The 18536-nt window shown below is 38.2% G+C and overlaps 2 protein-coding genes across 2 annotated transcripts; both read left to right on the top strand.

Moving 5' to 3' along the window:
• The first annotated feature begins 949 nt into the window (after positions 1–949).
• On the top strand, positions 950–2318 carry LOC133821081 (uncharacterized). The gene is made up of 3 exons (XM_062253589.1): positions 950–1904; positions 1989–2079; positions 2149–2318. The coding sequence occupies exons 1-3, from the start codon at positions 1003–1005 to the stop codon at positions 2263–2265; spliced, it is 1110 nt and encodes a 369-aa protein (XP_062109573.1). The 5' UTR covers positions 950–1002; the 3' UTR covers positions 2266–2318.
• A 288-nt stretch (positions 2319–2606) lies between these two features.
• LOC133821080 (uncharacterized) lies at positions 2607–4097 on the top strand. The gene is made up of 4 exons (XM_062253588.1): positions 2607–3199; positions 3285–3529; positions 3614–3934; positions 4014–4097. The coding sequence occupies exons 1-3, from the start codon at positions 3109–3111 to the stop codon at positions 3806–3808; spliced, it is 531 nt and encodes a 176-aa protein (XP_062109572.1). The 5' UTR covers positions 2607–3108; the 3' UTR covers positions 3809–3934; positions 4014–4097.
• The last annotated feature ends 14439 nt before the right edge of the window (positions 4098–18536 follow it).

The following is an 18536-nucleotide window of genomic DNA, read 5'->3' as shown; positions in this document are numbered from 1 at the left end:
TCCATGTGTGTAAATATGATTGTTCCTTATTTTATAATGAGCATGCAAGCAAAGATTCATGTCATGTGTGTGGGAGTAGCCGATGGGTCAATGAAAAGAAGAAGGGGAAAAAGGTTCCACACAAGGTGATGCGTTACTTTCCGTTGACTCCCAGATTAAAGCGAATGTACAGTTCAAGACATACAACTAATGACATGTTATGGCATCATACTGGGAGATCAATAGAAGATGGGGTGATGCGTCATCCGGTTGACGGGTCTGCATGGAAAGACTTTGATGCCACCCATCCTGATTTTGCAAAAGATCCTAGAAATGTTCGTCTAGGCTTGGCTGCTGATGGGTTTAATCCTTTTGGCAACATGAGCTTATCATACAGCATGTGGCCTGTGATTTTGACGAACTACAATCTCCCCCCTTGGCTATGCATGAAGGAAGAGTATTTTATGCTAACTCTGCTTATTCCTGGGCCAAAATCACCGGGTAAAGACATGGATGTATTTCTAAGACCCTTGGTGGATGAGTTAAAACAATTGTGGATTAACGGGGTCGACACAAGAGATGGCACAAAGAATGAATTGTTCAAGATGCGTGCAGCCCTTCTGTGGACAATTAACGATTTCCCTGCTCGTATTAGCTTGTCTGGTTGGAGCGGGCAAGGGTATAAAGCATGTCCAATGTGCAATGAAGACACCACTTCCATTCGAGTGATTGGTAAGACATCGTATGTCGGTCATAGGCGATTCTTGAGGAGTAATCATAAGTATTGAAGGGACAAGGAATTTGATGGCAAAATTGAGAAAAGAAATCCTCCACAACAGTTTACTTGTCAACAAGTTTTAGATCAAGTCAATGCTTTACCGCTTCAAGTGTCTGGTAAACATGACAGATTTGGGGGGGTGAAGCGCAAACGAGGTGCAGGGGAAAGTAATTGGAGGAAAAAAAGTATTTTTCTATGAACTTGATTACTGGAGTTCAAATCAGTTAAAACACAACCTAGATGTGATGCATGTTGAGAAGAATGTGTGCGACAACATGCTTGGGACTTTGTTAGATAATGATAAATCTAAGGACACCACTAACGCAAGACATGATTTAAAGAATATGGGGGTTAGGAAATCGTTGTGGATTTACGAGGATGCCAATAAAAGGTTAATGAAACCGCATGCTCCATACGTGTTCACTTTTGAACAGAGGCGAGATTTCTGTCAATTTTTGAAAGGAGTGAAGTTGCCCGATGGTTTTTGTTCTAATCTAAAGAAAAAAGTCACAGACAATGACTCAAACATTGTTGGGTTGAAGTCCCATGATTGTCATGTGATAATGCAACGATTACTTGCAGTAGGTGTTCACAAGTTTTTGCCAGAATCTATATCCACTACCATCACTGAATTGTGTAATTTTTTCAAACAATTGTGCTCTAGGACACTGAACGTTTCTGATATGGAGAAAGCTAAGGATGACTTGATTGTTATTTTATGCAAGATGGAGTTGATTTTCCCTCCAGCATTCTTTGATATAATGATCCATCTGGTTTTGCACTTGCCTGATGAAGCAATATTGGGAGGACCTGTATTTATGAGGTGGATGTATCCTTTTGAAAGATACATGAAAAAATTAAAAAACTATGTCAGGAATAAAGCTCGTCCTGAAGGATCTATAGCAGAAGGATATGTTGCAGATGAGGCTTTGACATTTTGTTCAATGTATTTCAAAGGTGTGGAAACAAAATTTAATCAGCCTGATCGTAACGAAGATGCACCGTATGTGAATCGACACCTCACAGTGTTTGAATCTCAATGTCGTCCTCTTAGTAAGGGAATTCTCGTGCCCCTCGATGAAAATACTCGGAATAAAGCTGAGTGGTTCATATTGGATAATTCTCCAGAAACTGAAGTGTATTTAGAGTAAGTACATAATTAATATTCATTTTATTCTTTGTTCAATCTACTCCTTAATTAACAATATTGACATTGTTAATTAATTAACAGGGAACACCTAATTGAGGTGCAACAAAGAGATATGGCTGCCAATCATAAATTGATACATAAGAAAGAGTTTCGTTCATGGTTTCATAAGAAGGTAACTTGTACTTAGCAAATTGCATACTACAAATTACATTCTCATTCTAATATATTTCTTTATTATTAGATATATGACTTGCACCAACTTGGGTCATTAGAGCATGCTGATGAATTACTAGCTTTAGCATCTGGGTCAGATCTATTGGCTTACTCCTACCAAGCATGTATAGTGAACGGAGTTTGATTTGTCTCATACAATCGAGATCAGAATCGAATTACACAAAATAGTGGAGTGTGTGTTGCAGGAACAGAAGGTTTTAACTATTACGGGCAACTTGAAGAAATACTCCAGCTGTCTTTTACTGGTTCTTATTTGGTGGTATTATTTCGATGTAAATGGTTCAATACAGATCCGAAAAAAAAGAAAACCATCATTGTAAATAATATTACTAGTATCAATGTTAGCAGTGAATGGTATAAAGATGAACCGTTCATACTGGCTAGTCAAGCAAAACAAGTATTCTACATCGATGATCTCGTTAGAGGACGAGATTGGAAAGTTGCCAAGAAGTGAATCAGCGGCAAGTTTGGGACTTTCCAGATGCTTCAGATATGATTGCTGATGTTGATGTTGTACATGACACCAACTCATCGAATTTTGTTTTGACTGTGGATCTCGAAGAGTTGGTTGTTCAGCAATCTGATGTACCAGCGACTCAAGTCAACACGGCCCATCGACCTTCTTTAGTTGTTCAAGAAGATGATGGATTTATTAATGACAATGAAGATGATATGGCAGACAGTGTAGAAGAAGCAGAAGATGAGGATGAATTAATTGTCGACCTTAGTGATGATAATACTGATGATGTGTGCCCGATAGATGTTGATGTAATTAGTGAGGATAGTGACTATTCTACTTAGTTTTGTATCTAGTGTTCAATGTATTATACATATTGAGAAATAAAAAGTTCGTTTCCAAATAGCATGTTTCAAATTACCTAATCAATTGAAATAATACTCAATAAATTAATTATAAATAATAATTAAATATTAAAATAGATAGGTTAAATTACTGTCGTGTTAGTAGATGTCAGCAGATGTGGCTAGAGCTCACGGTGGAGACGCTGGCGGTGATCCTCCACCGGATCCTACTAGGATCCCGACTACATGCGACTCAGGTAATTTTTTTGTTATTTTATTTACACATATGTTTATCATGTATATACTAATATTCTATGTATTATTAATAAAAAAAAAATACAGGAATCCCAACTAAGAGAAAGGGTCGTGGCGCAGCTATTGGAAAAAATCTAGAGGAGAGGCGGCGTAAAAATGGAAAACCACTGGAAGTAACGTTTTGCCCACGAACGTACAAGGTTGTTGGGAGCGAGCACGCTGCTTTTGTCCGCCTTGTGGGAACCCAAATTAAAACGAAAGTTCCCGGACATTACGGTTCATGGGAATTAGTGCCTCAACAATACAAGGATCAGATCCTTGCCATAATTCAGGTAAAAATAATATTAAATATATTTTTTTAAAATTTGTCTTTAATATAGTACATATATTATTAATATGTTTAATTTTCAATTTAGTACTATTATCAAATAGCGGGCCGCGAGGATTTCTTAAAGTGTTTAAATGGTATCGATCGAGAGATGAAAGACCGATACCGTAATAGGAAAACACTAAGACACGAACACTTTGAGAAATACTACAATGGACCGGAGGATTGGGATAAGGTTCTAAACAACTCAACCAATGATGTTAACAAGGAGGAGTGGAAGTAGATTTGTCAGTTATTTACAAGTCCACAATTTATTGCGCGCTCCATAAAGAATAAGGAAAATCGGAAGAAACAAAAGTATTCTACAACACAGGGTACAAAATCGCTGGCAGCCGTCCGTTTTGAAAAAGTAAGTAAAAGATAAAATATTATCAAAATTATGTTATTTTAAATTATATGTTCTCTAACATTTGGGTTATATTTTTTAGACGAACCCGGACCTCATTGAGTCATGGAAGGATTATCATTGGAAGAAATCAAAAAATGATTTCGTGAACGATGATGCTCGCCAAGATTATGTAAGTTTGAATTATATTTTTTAATATTAATAGAGTTATACTTAATGTTAGTGTCTAACATTTTTTTAAAACAGGAAAAACTGAAGACTGATTTTGAGTTACGAACTCAGCAAACATCCACTGATGCTTCTAATAATGATAGTCCGTCATCAGTTGATCAGGTGGAGGTGCTACAAAAAGTATTAGGCCAAAGGCGTGGACATGAGCGAGGAGTAGGCCGCAAATTGAAGGGGTTGGGGTCGAGGTCGGGGTCGAGGTCATCATCTACCCAACACTCTCACTTAAGCGAGTCTCAAGTTCCTCCTCATCATTCAAGAGAATATGTAGAAAATCTGGAGAATAATTTACAGAAATTGACTGATCAAGTTAATTTCTTAACTCAATATTTTGTACCTTCATTTCGTCCACCAAACGTTCAGATGTCGCATGTGCCTGATAGTGACAATACTTCTAGGGCTTCGTCTTCTCAACCTCCAGCTCCAACTCATCCTTCTATGTATGGGGCAGCGCCGTCTTATCATATGGTACCTCCATATATGTACGGAGCAAAACCTTATCAGTGTCCGATTCCACCGTCCTCCCAGCCATCGTATCCCTACATGTATGGAGCTGGATCGTCCACATTACCTCCCCAATATCCTTGGCCGATGCCGCCACCGCAGCAATCACAACCACAGCCACCGCAACAACCACAACAAGAAGACAATAGGGAGGAGGACGAGGCAACTGATTTAGGAGATTAAGTTTATATTTTTATTAATTATTGTTAAATTTTATGAACAATATGAATATTTGTTATGTTAATGTATTATAAATATATACAATTGTTATTTTAATATACTAATTTAAATATTTATTATAATATTTTTATTTTTAATATGTTTGTTTTCAATTAATTAAATTTTAAATAATTATTTCAATAAATAATTATTTAAAATTGTAATTAATTAATTAATTTTATTATTTTTTTATAAATGAAGTAGTATTAGGGGCGACATTGTCGCCCCTGATAATATGCCACGTGCAACTATTTGGGGCGACATAATATAGTATTAGTGGCGACTTGTCGCCCCTAATACTATTTAATTAATTAATTTTATTATTTTTATATAAATAAATAAGTATTAGGGGCGACATTGTCGCCCCTGATAATATGTCACGTTCGATTATTTAGGGCGACTGAGTATAGTATTAGGGGCGACAATGTCGCCCCTAGTAATATACTACGTGGAACCATTTGGGGCAACATATTATAGTATTAGGGGCGACACGTCGCCCCTAATAATTAAGTATTAGGGGCGACATATGGACAAAAATAATTCAAAATTTTTAAATTTTTGAGGCGACATTTCAACTTTTAGGGGCGACTTTGTCGCTCCTAATATTTGAATATCAGGGGCGACCCTATAGTCGCCCCTAATATACTCTTCAGGGACATTTTTGCACGGGCGACTAATCAGGGGCGACAAGTCGCCCCTGATACATATTAGGGGCGACTTTTTGGGTTATTAGGGGCGATAAAACTCATTTTTGTTGTAGTGTAGCTTCCATAGGTGTTGAGATAGGCTTGCACTCAAGCATTCCAAAACTTTGAAATAAATCTCTTGCGTACTTTTGTTGACAGAGAAATAAACCTTCCTTAGTTCGATCAACTTCTAATCCAAGGAAGTTTTTCAATTCTCCAAGTTCCTTCATTTGAAAGCGAACTGACAGGTTCTCTTTGTTTGGCAAATTTTTGCTTCATCATTGCAAGTGATGATGAGGTCATCAACATATACCAAAACAACTGTGATCTTTGCTTCCTTTACTTTAACAAATAAGCTTGAATCTGCATGTGCCATGACATATCCACTCTTCACTAAGAACTCAGTAATCTTGCCATACCATGCTCTTGGAGCCTGCTTTAATCCATAGAACGCCTTTTTTTATTTTACAAACATAATTAGGATGAACTTTATCCTCAAATCCTCTTGGTTGGACCATGTATATTTCTTGATCTAGCTCTCCATGTAGAAAGGCGTTCTTCACATCCATTTGCCATAGTCTCCAGTATTTACATGCTGCAAGCACCAGCAGGACTCGTACTGTTGTAATCTTGGCAACTGGGTTGAACGTCTCATCATAGTCTAGCCCATATTATTGAGAGAATCCTCAAGCTACTAACCGGGCTTTATATCTCTCAATTGAACCATCAAGACGATTTTTTTACCTTGTACCCATTTACAGGAAATGGGTTTTACTTCCTTTGGCTTTGGCACCAACTCCCTAGTTTGATTCTTCTCTAGTGCACTTATCTCTTCTTTCATAGCTTCTATTCACTTGATATTCTGGGATGCTTCTTCATATGTATCTGGTTTCCTGAACTTTTCTTCTTCGGATACAGTAGCATTGGCATACTTAGGATTCAACTTCCGTGCTCTTGTTGATCTCCAAGGTTGTGGGCTTACTTCTTCAGGTTGAATATCACTTGCATCATTTGTTGCTCTTTGATGCACTCCTGTTTTGCCAGGGATATTGTGTTGCCTCTTCGTTGTCTTCCTCACTTTGTTTTTCTTCATCCATTTCTAGAGTCGAATATAGCTCAACAATTTTCTCTCTCATCTTCTTTTGCAAATTGTCTTCTATTTCTTTAGAATCTGGAAACTCTTCCTTTTTTGGTGACCACCATGATGAGGCTTCATCAAATACAACATTCCTTGACGTATAACATTTTCCAGTATTAGGGTTGCAACACTTCCACCCTCTCTTTTGGCTATCGTATCCCACAAAGATACACCAATTTTCCTTCTTGTCAAATTTTCTATGTAGATGACTTGGCACAAACACGTAGCATACATAGCCAAACACTCGAAAGTGATTTACTGCAGGTTTACTACCCCATGGTTTCTCAAAGGGTGAAACGAACCCTTTTACTTGGGGAAGTCTATTGATCACATAAGCTGCTGTCTTCATACCTTCTGCCCAAAATCTTCCTGGAACATTCTTTGCATGTAGCATGCTTCGACATGTCTCTGCAAGGTGTCGATTCTTCCTCTCAGCAACTCCATTATGTTGTGGTGTATTGGCACATGTGAATTGATGGCGTATGCGGCACTCTTGTAGGTACTGAGAAAATTCATCTGATGTGTATTCACCGCCATTGTCTGTTCACAGACATTGAATTTTCGTGCCAACTTCTCCTTCGACTATTTCTTTGAATTCTTTAAATTTTGAAAAAGTGTCGGACTTTTCTTTTATAAAGAACACCCATACATACCGTGAGAAGTCGTCAATGAATGTAACCATGTACCGCATGTTGCTGATCGATGGTTGCTTGACTCGCCCGAATACGTTAGAATGGACTAGCTCCAACGATGCTTTGGCTTTGAACTTTGAGTCTTCATACAGTAATTGATGTGCCTTACCGTATTGGCAGCTAGGACATACATTCTCTATTCTAACTTCGATTTGAGGAAGATCGTTCAACATAGATTTCTTCATCATCACCTTGAGTTTATGATAGCTGACATGTCCTAGCCTTACATGCTACAAAGCTATTCTTTCATTCTTTCGAGTCTTGTCTACATAAGCCGACTCTGCTGACATTACATAGACAGACTCTAAATGTCGCCTTTTCATCATCGGTGTTCCAGAGATCTTAAGATCTTGATATATCTTGACATCATGAGGACTGAATAGGACGTGGTGTCCTGATGTCGTAAGTTGCACCGCTGACAGTAAGTTTTTCTTCATTCCAGGTACATGGCAGACATCCTGGAGTGGTACTTCCTTTGTACTAAATCTTGACACTAATTTTGTTTTACCGATATGGGCAACCGGTAATCTTGAGTTGTTGACTGTCAGTACCACACGACTACCTTTGTACTTGGTCATGCTTTGCAACTTCTCTTTATCCCCTGTCATATGATTTGAGCAGCCAGAGTCGATTATCTAATCATTAATGTAGTCGATTGGTCTAGGAACAGTAACTACCAGAGCTAATTCTCCTTCCTCCACACCGAAAGATGCTTTAGCATTCCATTCTCCATCGCTTGCTTGTCCTGTGTTTGACGTGACTGCATTTCCCTCTGCTGTTTTCTTCTTGGACCAACAATTTTTAGCAATGTGGCCCTTCTTCCCACAATTGTAGCATTTACCATCATATCTATTGTTACTCTTAATACTGGCCACCCCTGTTGTCTTTCTTTTGAGCTCCCCCTGTTTGGGAGCTTCCATGATGACCAACTTTGTCATCATATCTTATAGAACCTCTACTAAAACTTGGTTGGGGTCAACCTTTCTTATTACTACTAAATAGTGCTTCTTCATCACTCTTTATTGAGACACCAGATAGTTGCTTAGCCAACACATCTTGGTCAGCTAGCAAGTTTTCTAATTCAGTAAGAGAAGGTTGGCTTGGCCAACCTTGTATTGCAGAAATACAACTTCTATATTAAGCTTTTAATCCATGAATAATAATTCTTCTAATTCTGGAGTCTGACATACCAACAGTAAAGTCTAATGCAAAGATTTCGCGACAAGGAGATTTTATCTTGGCAAAGTATTGGCTGATCGTCATGTCGCGTTGTGTAATAGAGACAATCTCATTCTCTAGAAGTTGCAATATCAAATCATTATTTTTTGTGAATAATGATGTGAAAGTATCACATGCTTACTTCGGTGTCTTCGATTCCCTGATGTGCTCCAACATTTCATCTTCGACTGTGGTCCGAATAACAAACAATGCTTTTCCAGCTTTAATCTTCCATTTCTTTAGAGCAGTTGCATCCTCTGGTTGTCTGACCTTGTTGCCTTTATAAATCTCCCACAAGTCTTGGCCTAGGAGATATGCCTCCATATGAAACAACCACGTGTTGTAATTTCGATAGTTAAGTTTCTTAATTCCACTGACCACTTAAAGGTCACCCATCGTGGCTTGGAAAAAATTCTTTCTTTTCCAACCAAGCTTGATTTTGACAACAAACTTCGTAGTACTAAACCACACACGATCTCTCAAAGAAACTTAACAAATGACTCTAAGAAAGCTCTCTCGATAACAATCTCAAGAAATCTTTTCTAATGTAGAAGTTCAGTCAAAGCTGCAACCACAGAGCATACTCAGAATTTCAAAAGAACTCATAACCTTAGCTCTTGCTACCAATTGTTGAACACCACAACATGTGAAAACGTAACTACTTTATCATTACAAATGTAATTACACCAAGACTTGAATACAATATTTTACCACAACACACTCTATACACTTACACACTTTTTTTTGGAGCATTCACTTAATAACTTCTCTCACACTCTTTTTAGAAACACTTATATAGTCACTACAACAATTTTCACTTTTAATGACTCTCTATAATGACTTACACCAATGGTGTAAGTCATTAAAAGTATTCAGGGATATTTAAAGTCTAATGGTGTAAGTCATTAAAAGTTATTGTTGATGACTACCAAGGTAAGTCATTAAAAGTGGTGGGAGACGTTAATTGAAAAATATGAATATAAAATTATTTATTTATAAAATATCAGACTTGTAAAAGCATCTGACGTCTCCCCTGGGAAACGTGCCAGACATCTAACGTCTCCCTTGGGGAGACGTTAGATGTCTGGCACGTCTTCCCAGGGGAGACGTTAAATGTTTGGCCTAATATATATATTCAGCCTTTCTTTCTTCTTCCCCGAGCGCACGAACCAGAGGCGAAAAAGGGCGATTTTCTGGGCGATTTCAGGGCAATTTTTTGACGATTATGGCCGATTTTAGGCCATAAAGTCTCATTTGAGGTAAGTTTTTATTATTTATAAGTGTTGTATAATAGTTAGGATAATTTTCATGCTTATTGTCTCTAGTTATTAAGGAATTGATATTGGGATTTTAGGGTTTATGAGTTGCGGTTTTGGATGATTTTTCGCTCAACAAAGTGGATTTAAAGCATATTTGAGGTAGCATTTCAAGATTAAACAATGTATTATAGTTAGAATGGTATAAAAAATTATTTTTGTGCATTTTTTTAATATGATTTGTGGGTTTTATTAGAAATATTAGTTTAAAGTATGAAAAATAATTTTTATGTATATTTGAGATACTATATTGTTTAATTTTAAGATGATACCACATTATTTACTATTTTTAATTTTTTATTACTATTTAATCCGAAAATTATACATTTTTTAATTAATTTTTAATGTTTGCTAAGTATATATATGTAAATATATTTTGCTAAAATGTATTTAATAATTGTCTAAAATAAGAAAAATAATTTAATTTGAATTTTACATACAAAATAGTAATTCAAGTTTATAATGTTTATAATTTTTTTTAATTTATATTATTATTTAATTAGAAAATTATATATATTTGTAATCTTTATTAAAATTTAAGTAGGTTATTTATATATAGTTATGTTATTTTATTGATTTAGTAATCTTTTATTAATTAATTAATTAAAAATTTTAAGTTGTGGTTTTAACTGAGATTTTTTCTTCAAATTTTCGATTTCAAGCACACATTTGAGGTTTTTAAGTTTCTGAAATTTCAATAATAAATTATTGTTAATTTAATTATTTAATGAAGTTTGTTTATTAATATTTTATTTATTAATTAATTTAGTTTTTTAGGTTGTGAATTTAATAGCAAAGTGCGCTCTTTACAAAGTGAAGTAAATTTGTTAGCAAGGACTATTAATTGCAAGTGGTACATACATTATTTTCTTTCTTGTTTTAGTATTATTAAACTTTTGTTAGAGGGGTTTAAATATCTTAAATATTCATCCATAGCGAAGTAGGTTCTGAGATTAAAATTGTGTGTTTCGGTGATAACAGAAGGTTGAGAACTGTGTGTTTTAGTGAAGTAGGTTCTGGAAAATTTGTTTGTGTGCTGCGGAACTATAAGGAAGAAACTTATTGTGTGTTATTTGAATTTTTTGACTTGTTGTTCACAGATGGTTAGATCACTATTATAGGGGAAATGCTGCTCGATTTTGTCTAGAATTATGTATTTTATTATTTTATTATTATATATGTATTGTGTTGTGCTTATTCAATTGGATTTGATTAGATTGACAGATGGTTAAGTTACTAATATAGGGGAAATGCTGCCCAATTTTTCGTATGCTTATTTAGTATTTTTTTTTAGTTTAATTTTTCATAGACATAGTTAACAATTTATTTATTATTAAAGTATATATAATTAAATAATAATTAACTAATATATTTTACTTTGTATTTTTTTGTAGCTAAACACTACGCCATATACACCAGCACATATTAATGAACTGCGACAACTCTGGGCGAACCATATGCTACCGATAATTCAAGGTCATCGTCCCACATATTAGGTTTTTTTTTACATTTTATTTCTTACCATATGTCTAGCTAACTAGAGTAATATTTGTTAATTTTGTATGTTTAACAACAAATATTACAATTTTGTATATTTAGCTAGCAAAAACATATTATATACACATTTCGGTTTTAGTAATGAAAATTCACAATTTAAATTTGCATATAATTTATATTTTTTAATTAATATATTTAATTCTATTTCAAAAAAAAATTAATATATTTAATTCTATTAATTAATATACTGAAAATAAATATTTAATTATTTTTTTAAAAAAATTACAAAAATCAATGACGTCTCCTAGGGGAAGACGTCATAGGTTGTACACGTACACCCTATGACGTCTCCCAGGGGGAGACGTTGGAAGTCTACAAAGTCTCCCCATGGGAGACGTCATATGGCCACTTTAGATGGCTCCTACAACAACGTCTCCCCTAGGGGGAGACATTAAATGTCTACAATGTCTCTCACATATAGCCATTAAATGCCTATTTTGTTGTAGTGAATATTCACTTAGACTCACACTTTTGGGACACTCTTTTAAACACACTTTGCTACAAACTTAGACACACTTGCAAGTGACCCAAGGTCCCTATTTATAGCACTCCAAAGTCGGTTGCTAGAATCGATTATTATTAGCGAGAGTATTCTAGCATAATCCATTTATTTTTAAAACTAGAAAATTCTTTATGGGCTTGGGCCCATTGTTAGATCATACAAGTAATTCTCTAGAAAACTCTAGAGAACTAGAGTCGGTGTTGACTATTAACAACGTAGTGTTATTTGACTAAGCCTAATAGTTAAGTATATATAACTTAAAAATAAATAAATAAATATGTATATATAATTTGTATTATTGTATGTATATATAAAGTGATTGAATAAAGTTAAATGATGATTTTATTTCTTTATTTATTAACAATGATATTATTCTATTTGCATGTAACATATTTCACATTTAATGGTAGAAAATAATAGTACCAAAGAAATTCTTCATGAAGAAATTCCATGTAATGAAGAAAAAGTTGAAGGATCTGATTCTTTTGCTAATTGCTCAATTCCATCTTCAAAGACGGATGAATCAACCCCACTAATTATTGATTTGGATAGTGAAATTAGTAAAAGAAATTTGAATTCTATTGTTTGGCAGCATTTTACAAAGCAAAAAAACAATGGAGAAAATAAGATAGTGTGCAAATTATTGTCAAAGAAAATTGTTGGGATTAAGCAAAAATGGAACCAAACATTTGCATGAGCATTTCAAGATATGTCCTCTTAGAAAACATAGAGACATGAAGATGGAGTTACTTCACTTGGAACATATACATTCGATCAAAAGTTTCAAGGCAAAAACTTCTAGGATGATTATTTTGCATGAATATATCCTCTTAATATGGTTGGACATCATGGATTTAGAATTTTTGTGAACTCAATTCAACCATTATTCAATCATGTGTCAAGAAAGGAAAGATATCTTCAAGATATATGAGGTTGAGAAGGAAAAACAATGAATTCAGTGGTAGAACTGTAGTAACAACGGATATGTGGACATCAATTTATAAAAAAAAGGCTATGTGGTGGTAACTGCCCATTACATTGATGACTCTTGGATTTTGCTATTGGTATTAAATGATGAAATCAAAGGTGCGCCAGTAAAATATATGGACCTATTTTAATAAATATTAATATCAGTCAGGATCATATACATATATACACATTAAATCATATACAAAATAGATCAGAGACTACCTCATGTAGCCTATCAAGTGTCATTGAATCTTTTTGTATAAAATCAACGATTTTCCTATCTAGTAATCTGAAAGCTCACACCTTGATCTTCTAGACCAATTATCAAACACACAAGGACGTGTGTGGGCACGAATGATTCAAAAAGTTGATTTATGTGACTCTCTAGATGTACTTAACACATAAGACCTAGAGAGGTTTGATTGAGAAAAGAGGTTTATAATAGTTTTCAGATTTAGAGAAAACTATCACTTTAGAGAGAGTCTATATTTTTTAATCTCATAAAAATAAAATAATAATTTTTTTTTTCTGAAAGTCACATACTATCACACTTATATAAAAATATTTAATCTAATTAAATAATCTTTATTTTATTAAAAATAAAATTAAAATTAAAACAAAAATTGATCTGATATCTATATTTAATTATTTATTTAAATTATTTTTGAAAAGAATAATTAAATAACTGATTAAATAAATTTATTTGAAATTCAAAATTCAAATCCCAGGGATAATTTTTTCATTTGTTTGTTTAATCAACTTTTAAGACAATATATTTATCCAAACGTAAATATCAGTTAATTCAAAATTTACTTTATCTTAAATTATCAGTTTTAAATTAAATAAATAAATATCATATTCTAAATAAGATATTTATTATTCTATCTTTTTATATTAATCAAAACAATATTAATATTTGTACGCCCTGATTTTCCAATGGGCTATTAGAGGGCTGAGATATGACCTAATTATATCAGCCACGTGGATACCCCATGACCGGAGCTTCCGTCATCAGGTCCTACCTCTTCTCGAGGTAATCAAAAGGTTCATCAAGATTACTCAAGGGCCGAGTTAGGACTATGAAGGCCGCAGGTCGAGAAGGCATCCAGCTCGGGGTACGAACTGGAGTTGGAAGCTATGACGTTTTATAAAGTCAACCATGCAATGTAAACGTGCATATATTAGACATCACGTGTTTGATATATCCCTGAATTCTCGGACATGCAGCATGAACATGCGTATTCAGACACCCACGACTAGGTTGGGCCGTGCGGCCCATTATCCCCCTTACCTGTTGATTAGACCACACTTCATTTGTCAGGGTTTAGGAATTAATCATGAATGTCACAGAAGTGACATAATGGGTAAGAAGGTCACGGGATGAACCCCCTTACCAACTTCCAGGTGCCCTCTCCTATAAATATAGAGACCCTGGGAGTTGCAAGGGGTTGGATTGGATTATGTAACAAAAGATCCTGTAAAGAATATCAGAAATATAGCAATAATGTTGGCTGGTGGAGTAGAAGGATTTTAACCTTTGAACCACCTAAAAATGTAGTTGTGTCATCAGTCCACTAAAAGATCATTTATCTATTTCGGTTCATTATTAAGCACTAATCGCTTCCTCTTATTTTCTTAATTACCTGTTGGTGAAGAACCGCGTCAACAGTTTGGTGCTTTCATTGAGAGCTAGTTAGATTGGTGCTATCGCAAACATCCAACTATGGTGACCACTTGATCAAGACACGGTAACGAGGCGGAACAACATGATGGGCAAGAGGCTCATCATACCGCCATCTCCGGTGAGCGAAATCCTGAAGTTCAGCAGCGGCCGGGCAAGCAGTCGATGGGCCAGGATGACACTAGAAGTTCGGCACCCCAGCCACCTAATCTGAACCCGGATTTTTACACGGCGGTAGAGATGGAGAATGCTCAGCTGAGGAGTCAACTGGCGAAAGCTAGTCAGCAGATTAAGGAGGTGTTGGCCCGACTACCCCCTCTTACAACCGACGCTAACGTCAGAAAGAGGCAAGGAGAGACTCGTAAGTCCCGCCAGGGTAATCGGTCCAGGCCTAGCCGCTCGGACAGACCTCCGACATCCAACTCTATTCCCTCATCGCACCGTCAAGAGACAAACTTCGAAGAAATACCCAGAGCCGAACAATAGTATAGCCGCTTGGTCCGAACTTCAACTCCCAGCTCACTACCAGCCTCGAGCGCGCCCAGGAGGGCTCGAGGGAATTATAGAAGGAGATCCGGGGAGGGCTCACAGCACCAGCCCGTCCCCGCCAGCCGTCCTGCGCCTCGTCCAGATCGCTAGGCACGGGGCCCGCAGGTTGGCAGGGTCTCAAGGCCCCCACCTAACTTGATCCGCCCTGACTAAACCAGGATTGCATCCCCGGTCAGGCATCCTCCGTCACCAATAAGATATCCATCTCTTCCTCGGCCTATCCGAGATATTCCAGCTTATGGAAGCAGCAGGAGAAACCCGCCATCCGCAGGACCTTCTCGTCGTAGCAGGGCGCCCAGAGGGAGCCCAGATCCTCACCCCCAGAGGCGAACTCCGAGCTTCTCTAACAGGAGCTACTAGACTGGCAGTCGCTGGAGTAACCTTTCTGGCGAAGACCTGCGTTAACTCTTAAGCTCGGCGCAAAGTCCTCAAGCCACCCCAAGGGGCGACCTACGAGATTGCCTTAACTCTCATAGGGGGGACCTGGTAAGGGGTGGCAGCCATGGTCGCTCAGGGGGAGACCTGTCCGAGGTACGTAACGGTGGGAATGCCCCAAATAACCTATCTCAAGATAGGAGGGGCAATAACCCACCAAACGTATACAATGGATCCGGAGATGTTGAACAGCCCCGGAGTAACCAAGGAAATCAGTACAAAACCCTTGAGCGCCTAGCTTAGATGGAGGTGCTAATGAGGAAGCTCCTGTCGGAGAAAGAGAAAGATGAATATGATTCGGGGGACGAGCTTGAGCTCTTTGCCCCCAGCATAGCAGCAACGACATACCCACTCAGTTTCCGTATGCCGCACCTATCCAAATTCAACGGAGACAGAGATCCGTCGGATCATCTGGGGATGTTCAATACCCTGATGATGGCCCAAAACATCGGCCCTGAGCTGAGGTGTCTGATATTTCCCTCCATACTGACTGGGCCAGCCAGACAGTGGTTCAAACAAAGTAAGAAACAATCAATCAGCTCCTGGAAAACTTTCTCTGCTGACTTCAAAAGGGCATTCCGAGCCTCCCATGATGCTCGCGTCAAGGCAGACTCGCTGGCTCACATGAGGCAACAACCCGACGAGCCTTTGAAGGCTTACCTGAGCAGGTTCGCAAACGTCGCTGCTCGGGCCAGAGACGTAGATGACAGCTCCAAGCTCATGGCTTTGAGAACTGGAATCCTCGTTGGAGGGGGACTCTGGAATGAAATACAAAGGAAGGGAGTCAACTCAGTAAACGAATTCCTGAATATGGCTCAAGGATGGATCAACTTAGAGGAAGCACAAGCCTCAGCTGCAGAAACCAGCCAGGTCCCAGATCAGCCTGCTGGAGTGGGAACGGAGGTCGTGACAGCGACCCACAACGTTACACAAAATAACCAGTTCGGTGGAGGCAAAAGAAGGGGGAACGGCGAGGGCAACTAGCACGGCCCAAAGAAGAATAAGTCCGTAGAAAAATTTAAGCCAATCTACGTGACTTATATAGAGCTCACCCACTCTAGGGAGAACATCTTCCTAGCGAACTTTGCTCGCCTCCCCTGGAAGAAGCTGGAGCCGTTAAAGCACCAGAAGGGGAAGAGAGACAACTCCAAGTTTTGCCGTTTCCACAATGACGTTGGCCACAATACTGATGATTGTAGGCATTTGAAAGATGAGATTGAAACTCTCATCAGAGCCGACCCCTTGGCTCAGTATGCGCGGAACAGGGTTCCAACAAGCTGGCCTGCTCTGGAAGTCCCGGTCAGTCAGCCCGGGTCTCGGGTCGATCAAGACGTCCCTCCTCCAGTGATAGAAGGAGAGATATCCACAATCTTGGGAGGTCCGCATTTGGCCGGTACGAGCAGGGGTGTCCAAAAGAGGTATGTAAACGAACTCAAGGCGCATAATGGAGTAAAGTTTGTCCCGGAGCAGCATCTGCCAAAGCAACAACGATTGGAGAGGCAACCAATCATTTTTATGGAAGAAGATGCTGGCCATGTTCAGTTCCCTCATAACGACCCCCTGGTCATAGCAGTGCAGCTCGCAAATTGGAGGGTAAGGAGAGTGCTGATCGATAATGGGAGCTCGGTAAATCTTCTATTCCGGTCCACACTGGAGAAGATGGGTTTGAATGTCGCCGAGTTGAAGGCGACCTCCATGATGCTGTATGGTTTTTCGGGAGAAGGATCAGCGGCTATAGGGACGATCGAGTTGGTGATCACCTTAGGAGAGGGACCTCGTACAGTCTCAAAACTCCTCGAGTTCGTGGTCATCGACTGCCCCGCTACATACAATGCTATTTTGGGCCGACCCACACTTATAGCTTTTGAAGCCATCACCTCTGTTCGCCATCTCGCGCTGAAATTCCCTTCTTCCACGGGGATATGCACGATCTGTGGTGATCAGCTGGCTGCCAGGGAATGCTACAACATTTCCATCAAGGGAAAAGCAAAACCTGGGCAGCTAACGATGGCCATACAAAGTGGAGGAGAGGAATCTCAGGAACCTTTAACTAATCCTGAGATTGAAAAACCTCAGAGCGCTGAGGGGGAAAGTATCATCCTAAGTGAGGATATCGACCCCCGAATAGGCGAGGACAAGCCCGAGCTCCAAGCTATTAAAGAGCTCGAGGAAGTAAACATTGATCCACAATATGTCTAAGGAATGTCACCTCTGGTAGCCAAAACTCACACTTCTTAAATTTGGCGTACAACTGGTGCTCTCTTAATCTCTGTAAGACATGTCGTAGATGTTGCTCGTGCTCTGCCTCTGAACTGGAGTACACTAGGATGTCGTCGATGAAGACAATCATAAATTGATCTAAGAAGTCCTTGAACACCCTGTTCATTAGGTCCATGAAAGCTGCTTGGGCATTGATCAAACCAAACGACATGACCAGAAACTCATAGTGCCTATACCTCATTCGGAAGGTCATCCTTGATATATCCTCATCATGGATCCTCATCTGGTGATAACCAGATCAAAGATCAATCTTCGAGAATACCGTCTTTCCCTGTAGCTGATCAAACAAGTCATCGATCCTTGGTAGATGGTACTTATTCTTGATAGTCAACTTATTCAACTCTCTGTAGTCTATACACATCCTCAGAGTCTCGTCCTTCTTCTTCATAAACAAAACTGGAGCACCCCATGGCGAGTAGCTAGGCCTGATAAACCCTAAATTCAGAAGCTCTTGTAGCTGTATCTTCAATTCTTTTAGTTCGGCCGATGCCATCCTATATGGTGCACTCAACATTGGCTCTGTCCTTGGCGCCAACTAAATGACAAACTGAATCTCCCTGTGCGGCGACAGCCCTGGTAGATTCTCAGGGAACACATCCAAGAACTCACGAACCAATCTGGTCTCTCCCAG

This window comes from Humulus lupulus, chromosome 3 (genome assembly GCF_963169125.1).
Source record: "Humulus lupulus chromosome 3, drHumLupu1.1, whole genome shotgun sequence".
NCBI classification, from domain to species: Eukaryota; Viridiplantae; Streptophyta; class Magnoliopsida; order Rosales; family Cannabaceae; genus Humulus; species Humulus lupulus.
The sequence above is the reverse complement of the archived record's forward strand: the minus strand, read 5'-3'. Positions and strand labels throughout refer to the sequence as shown.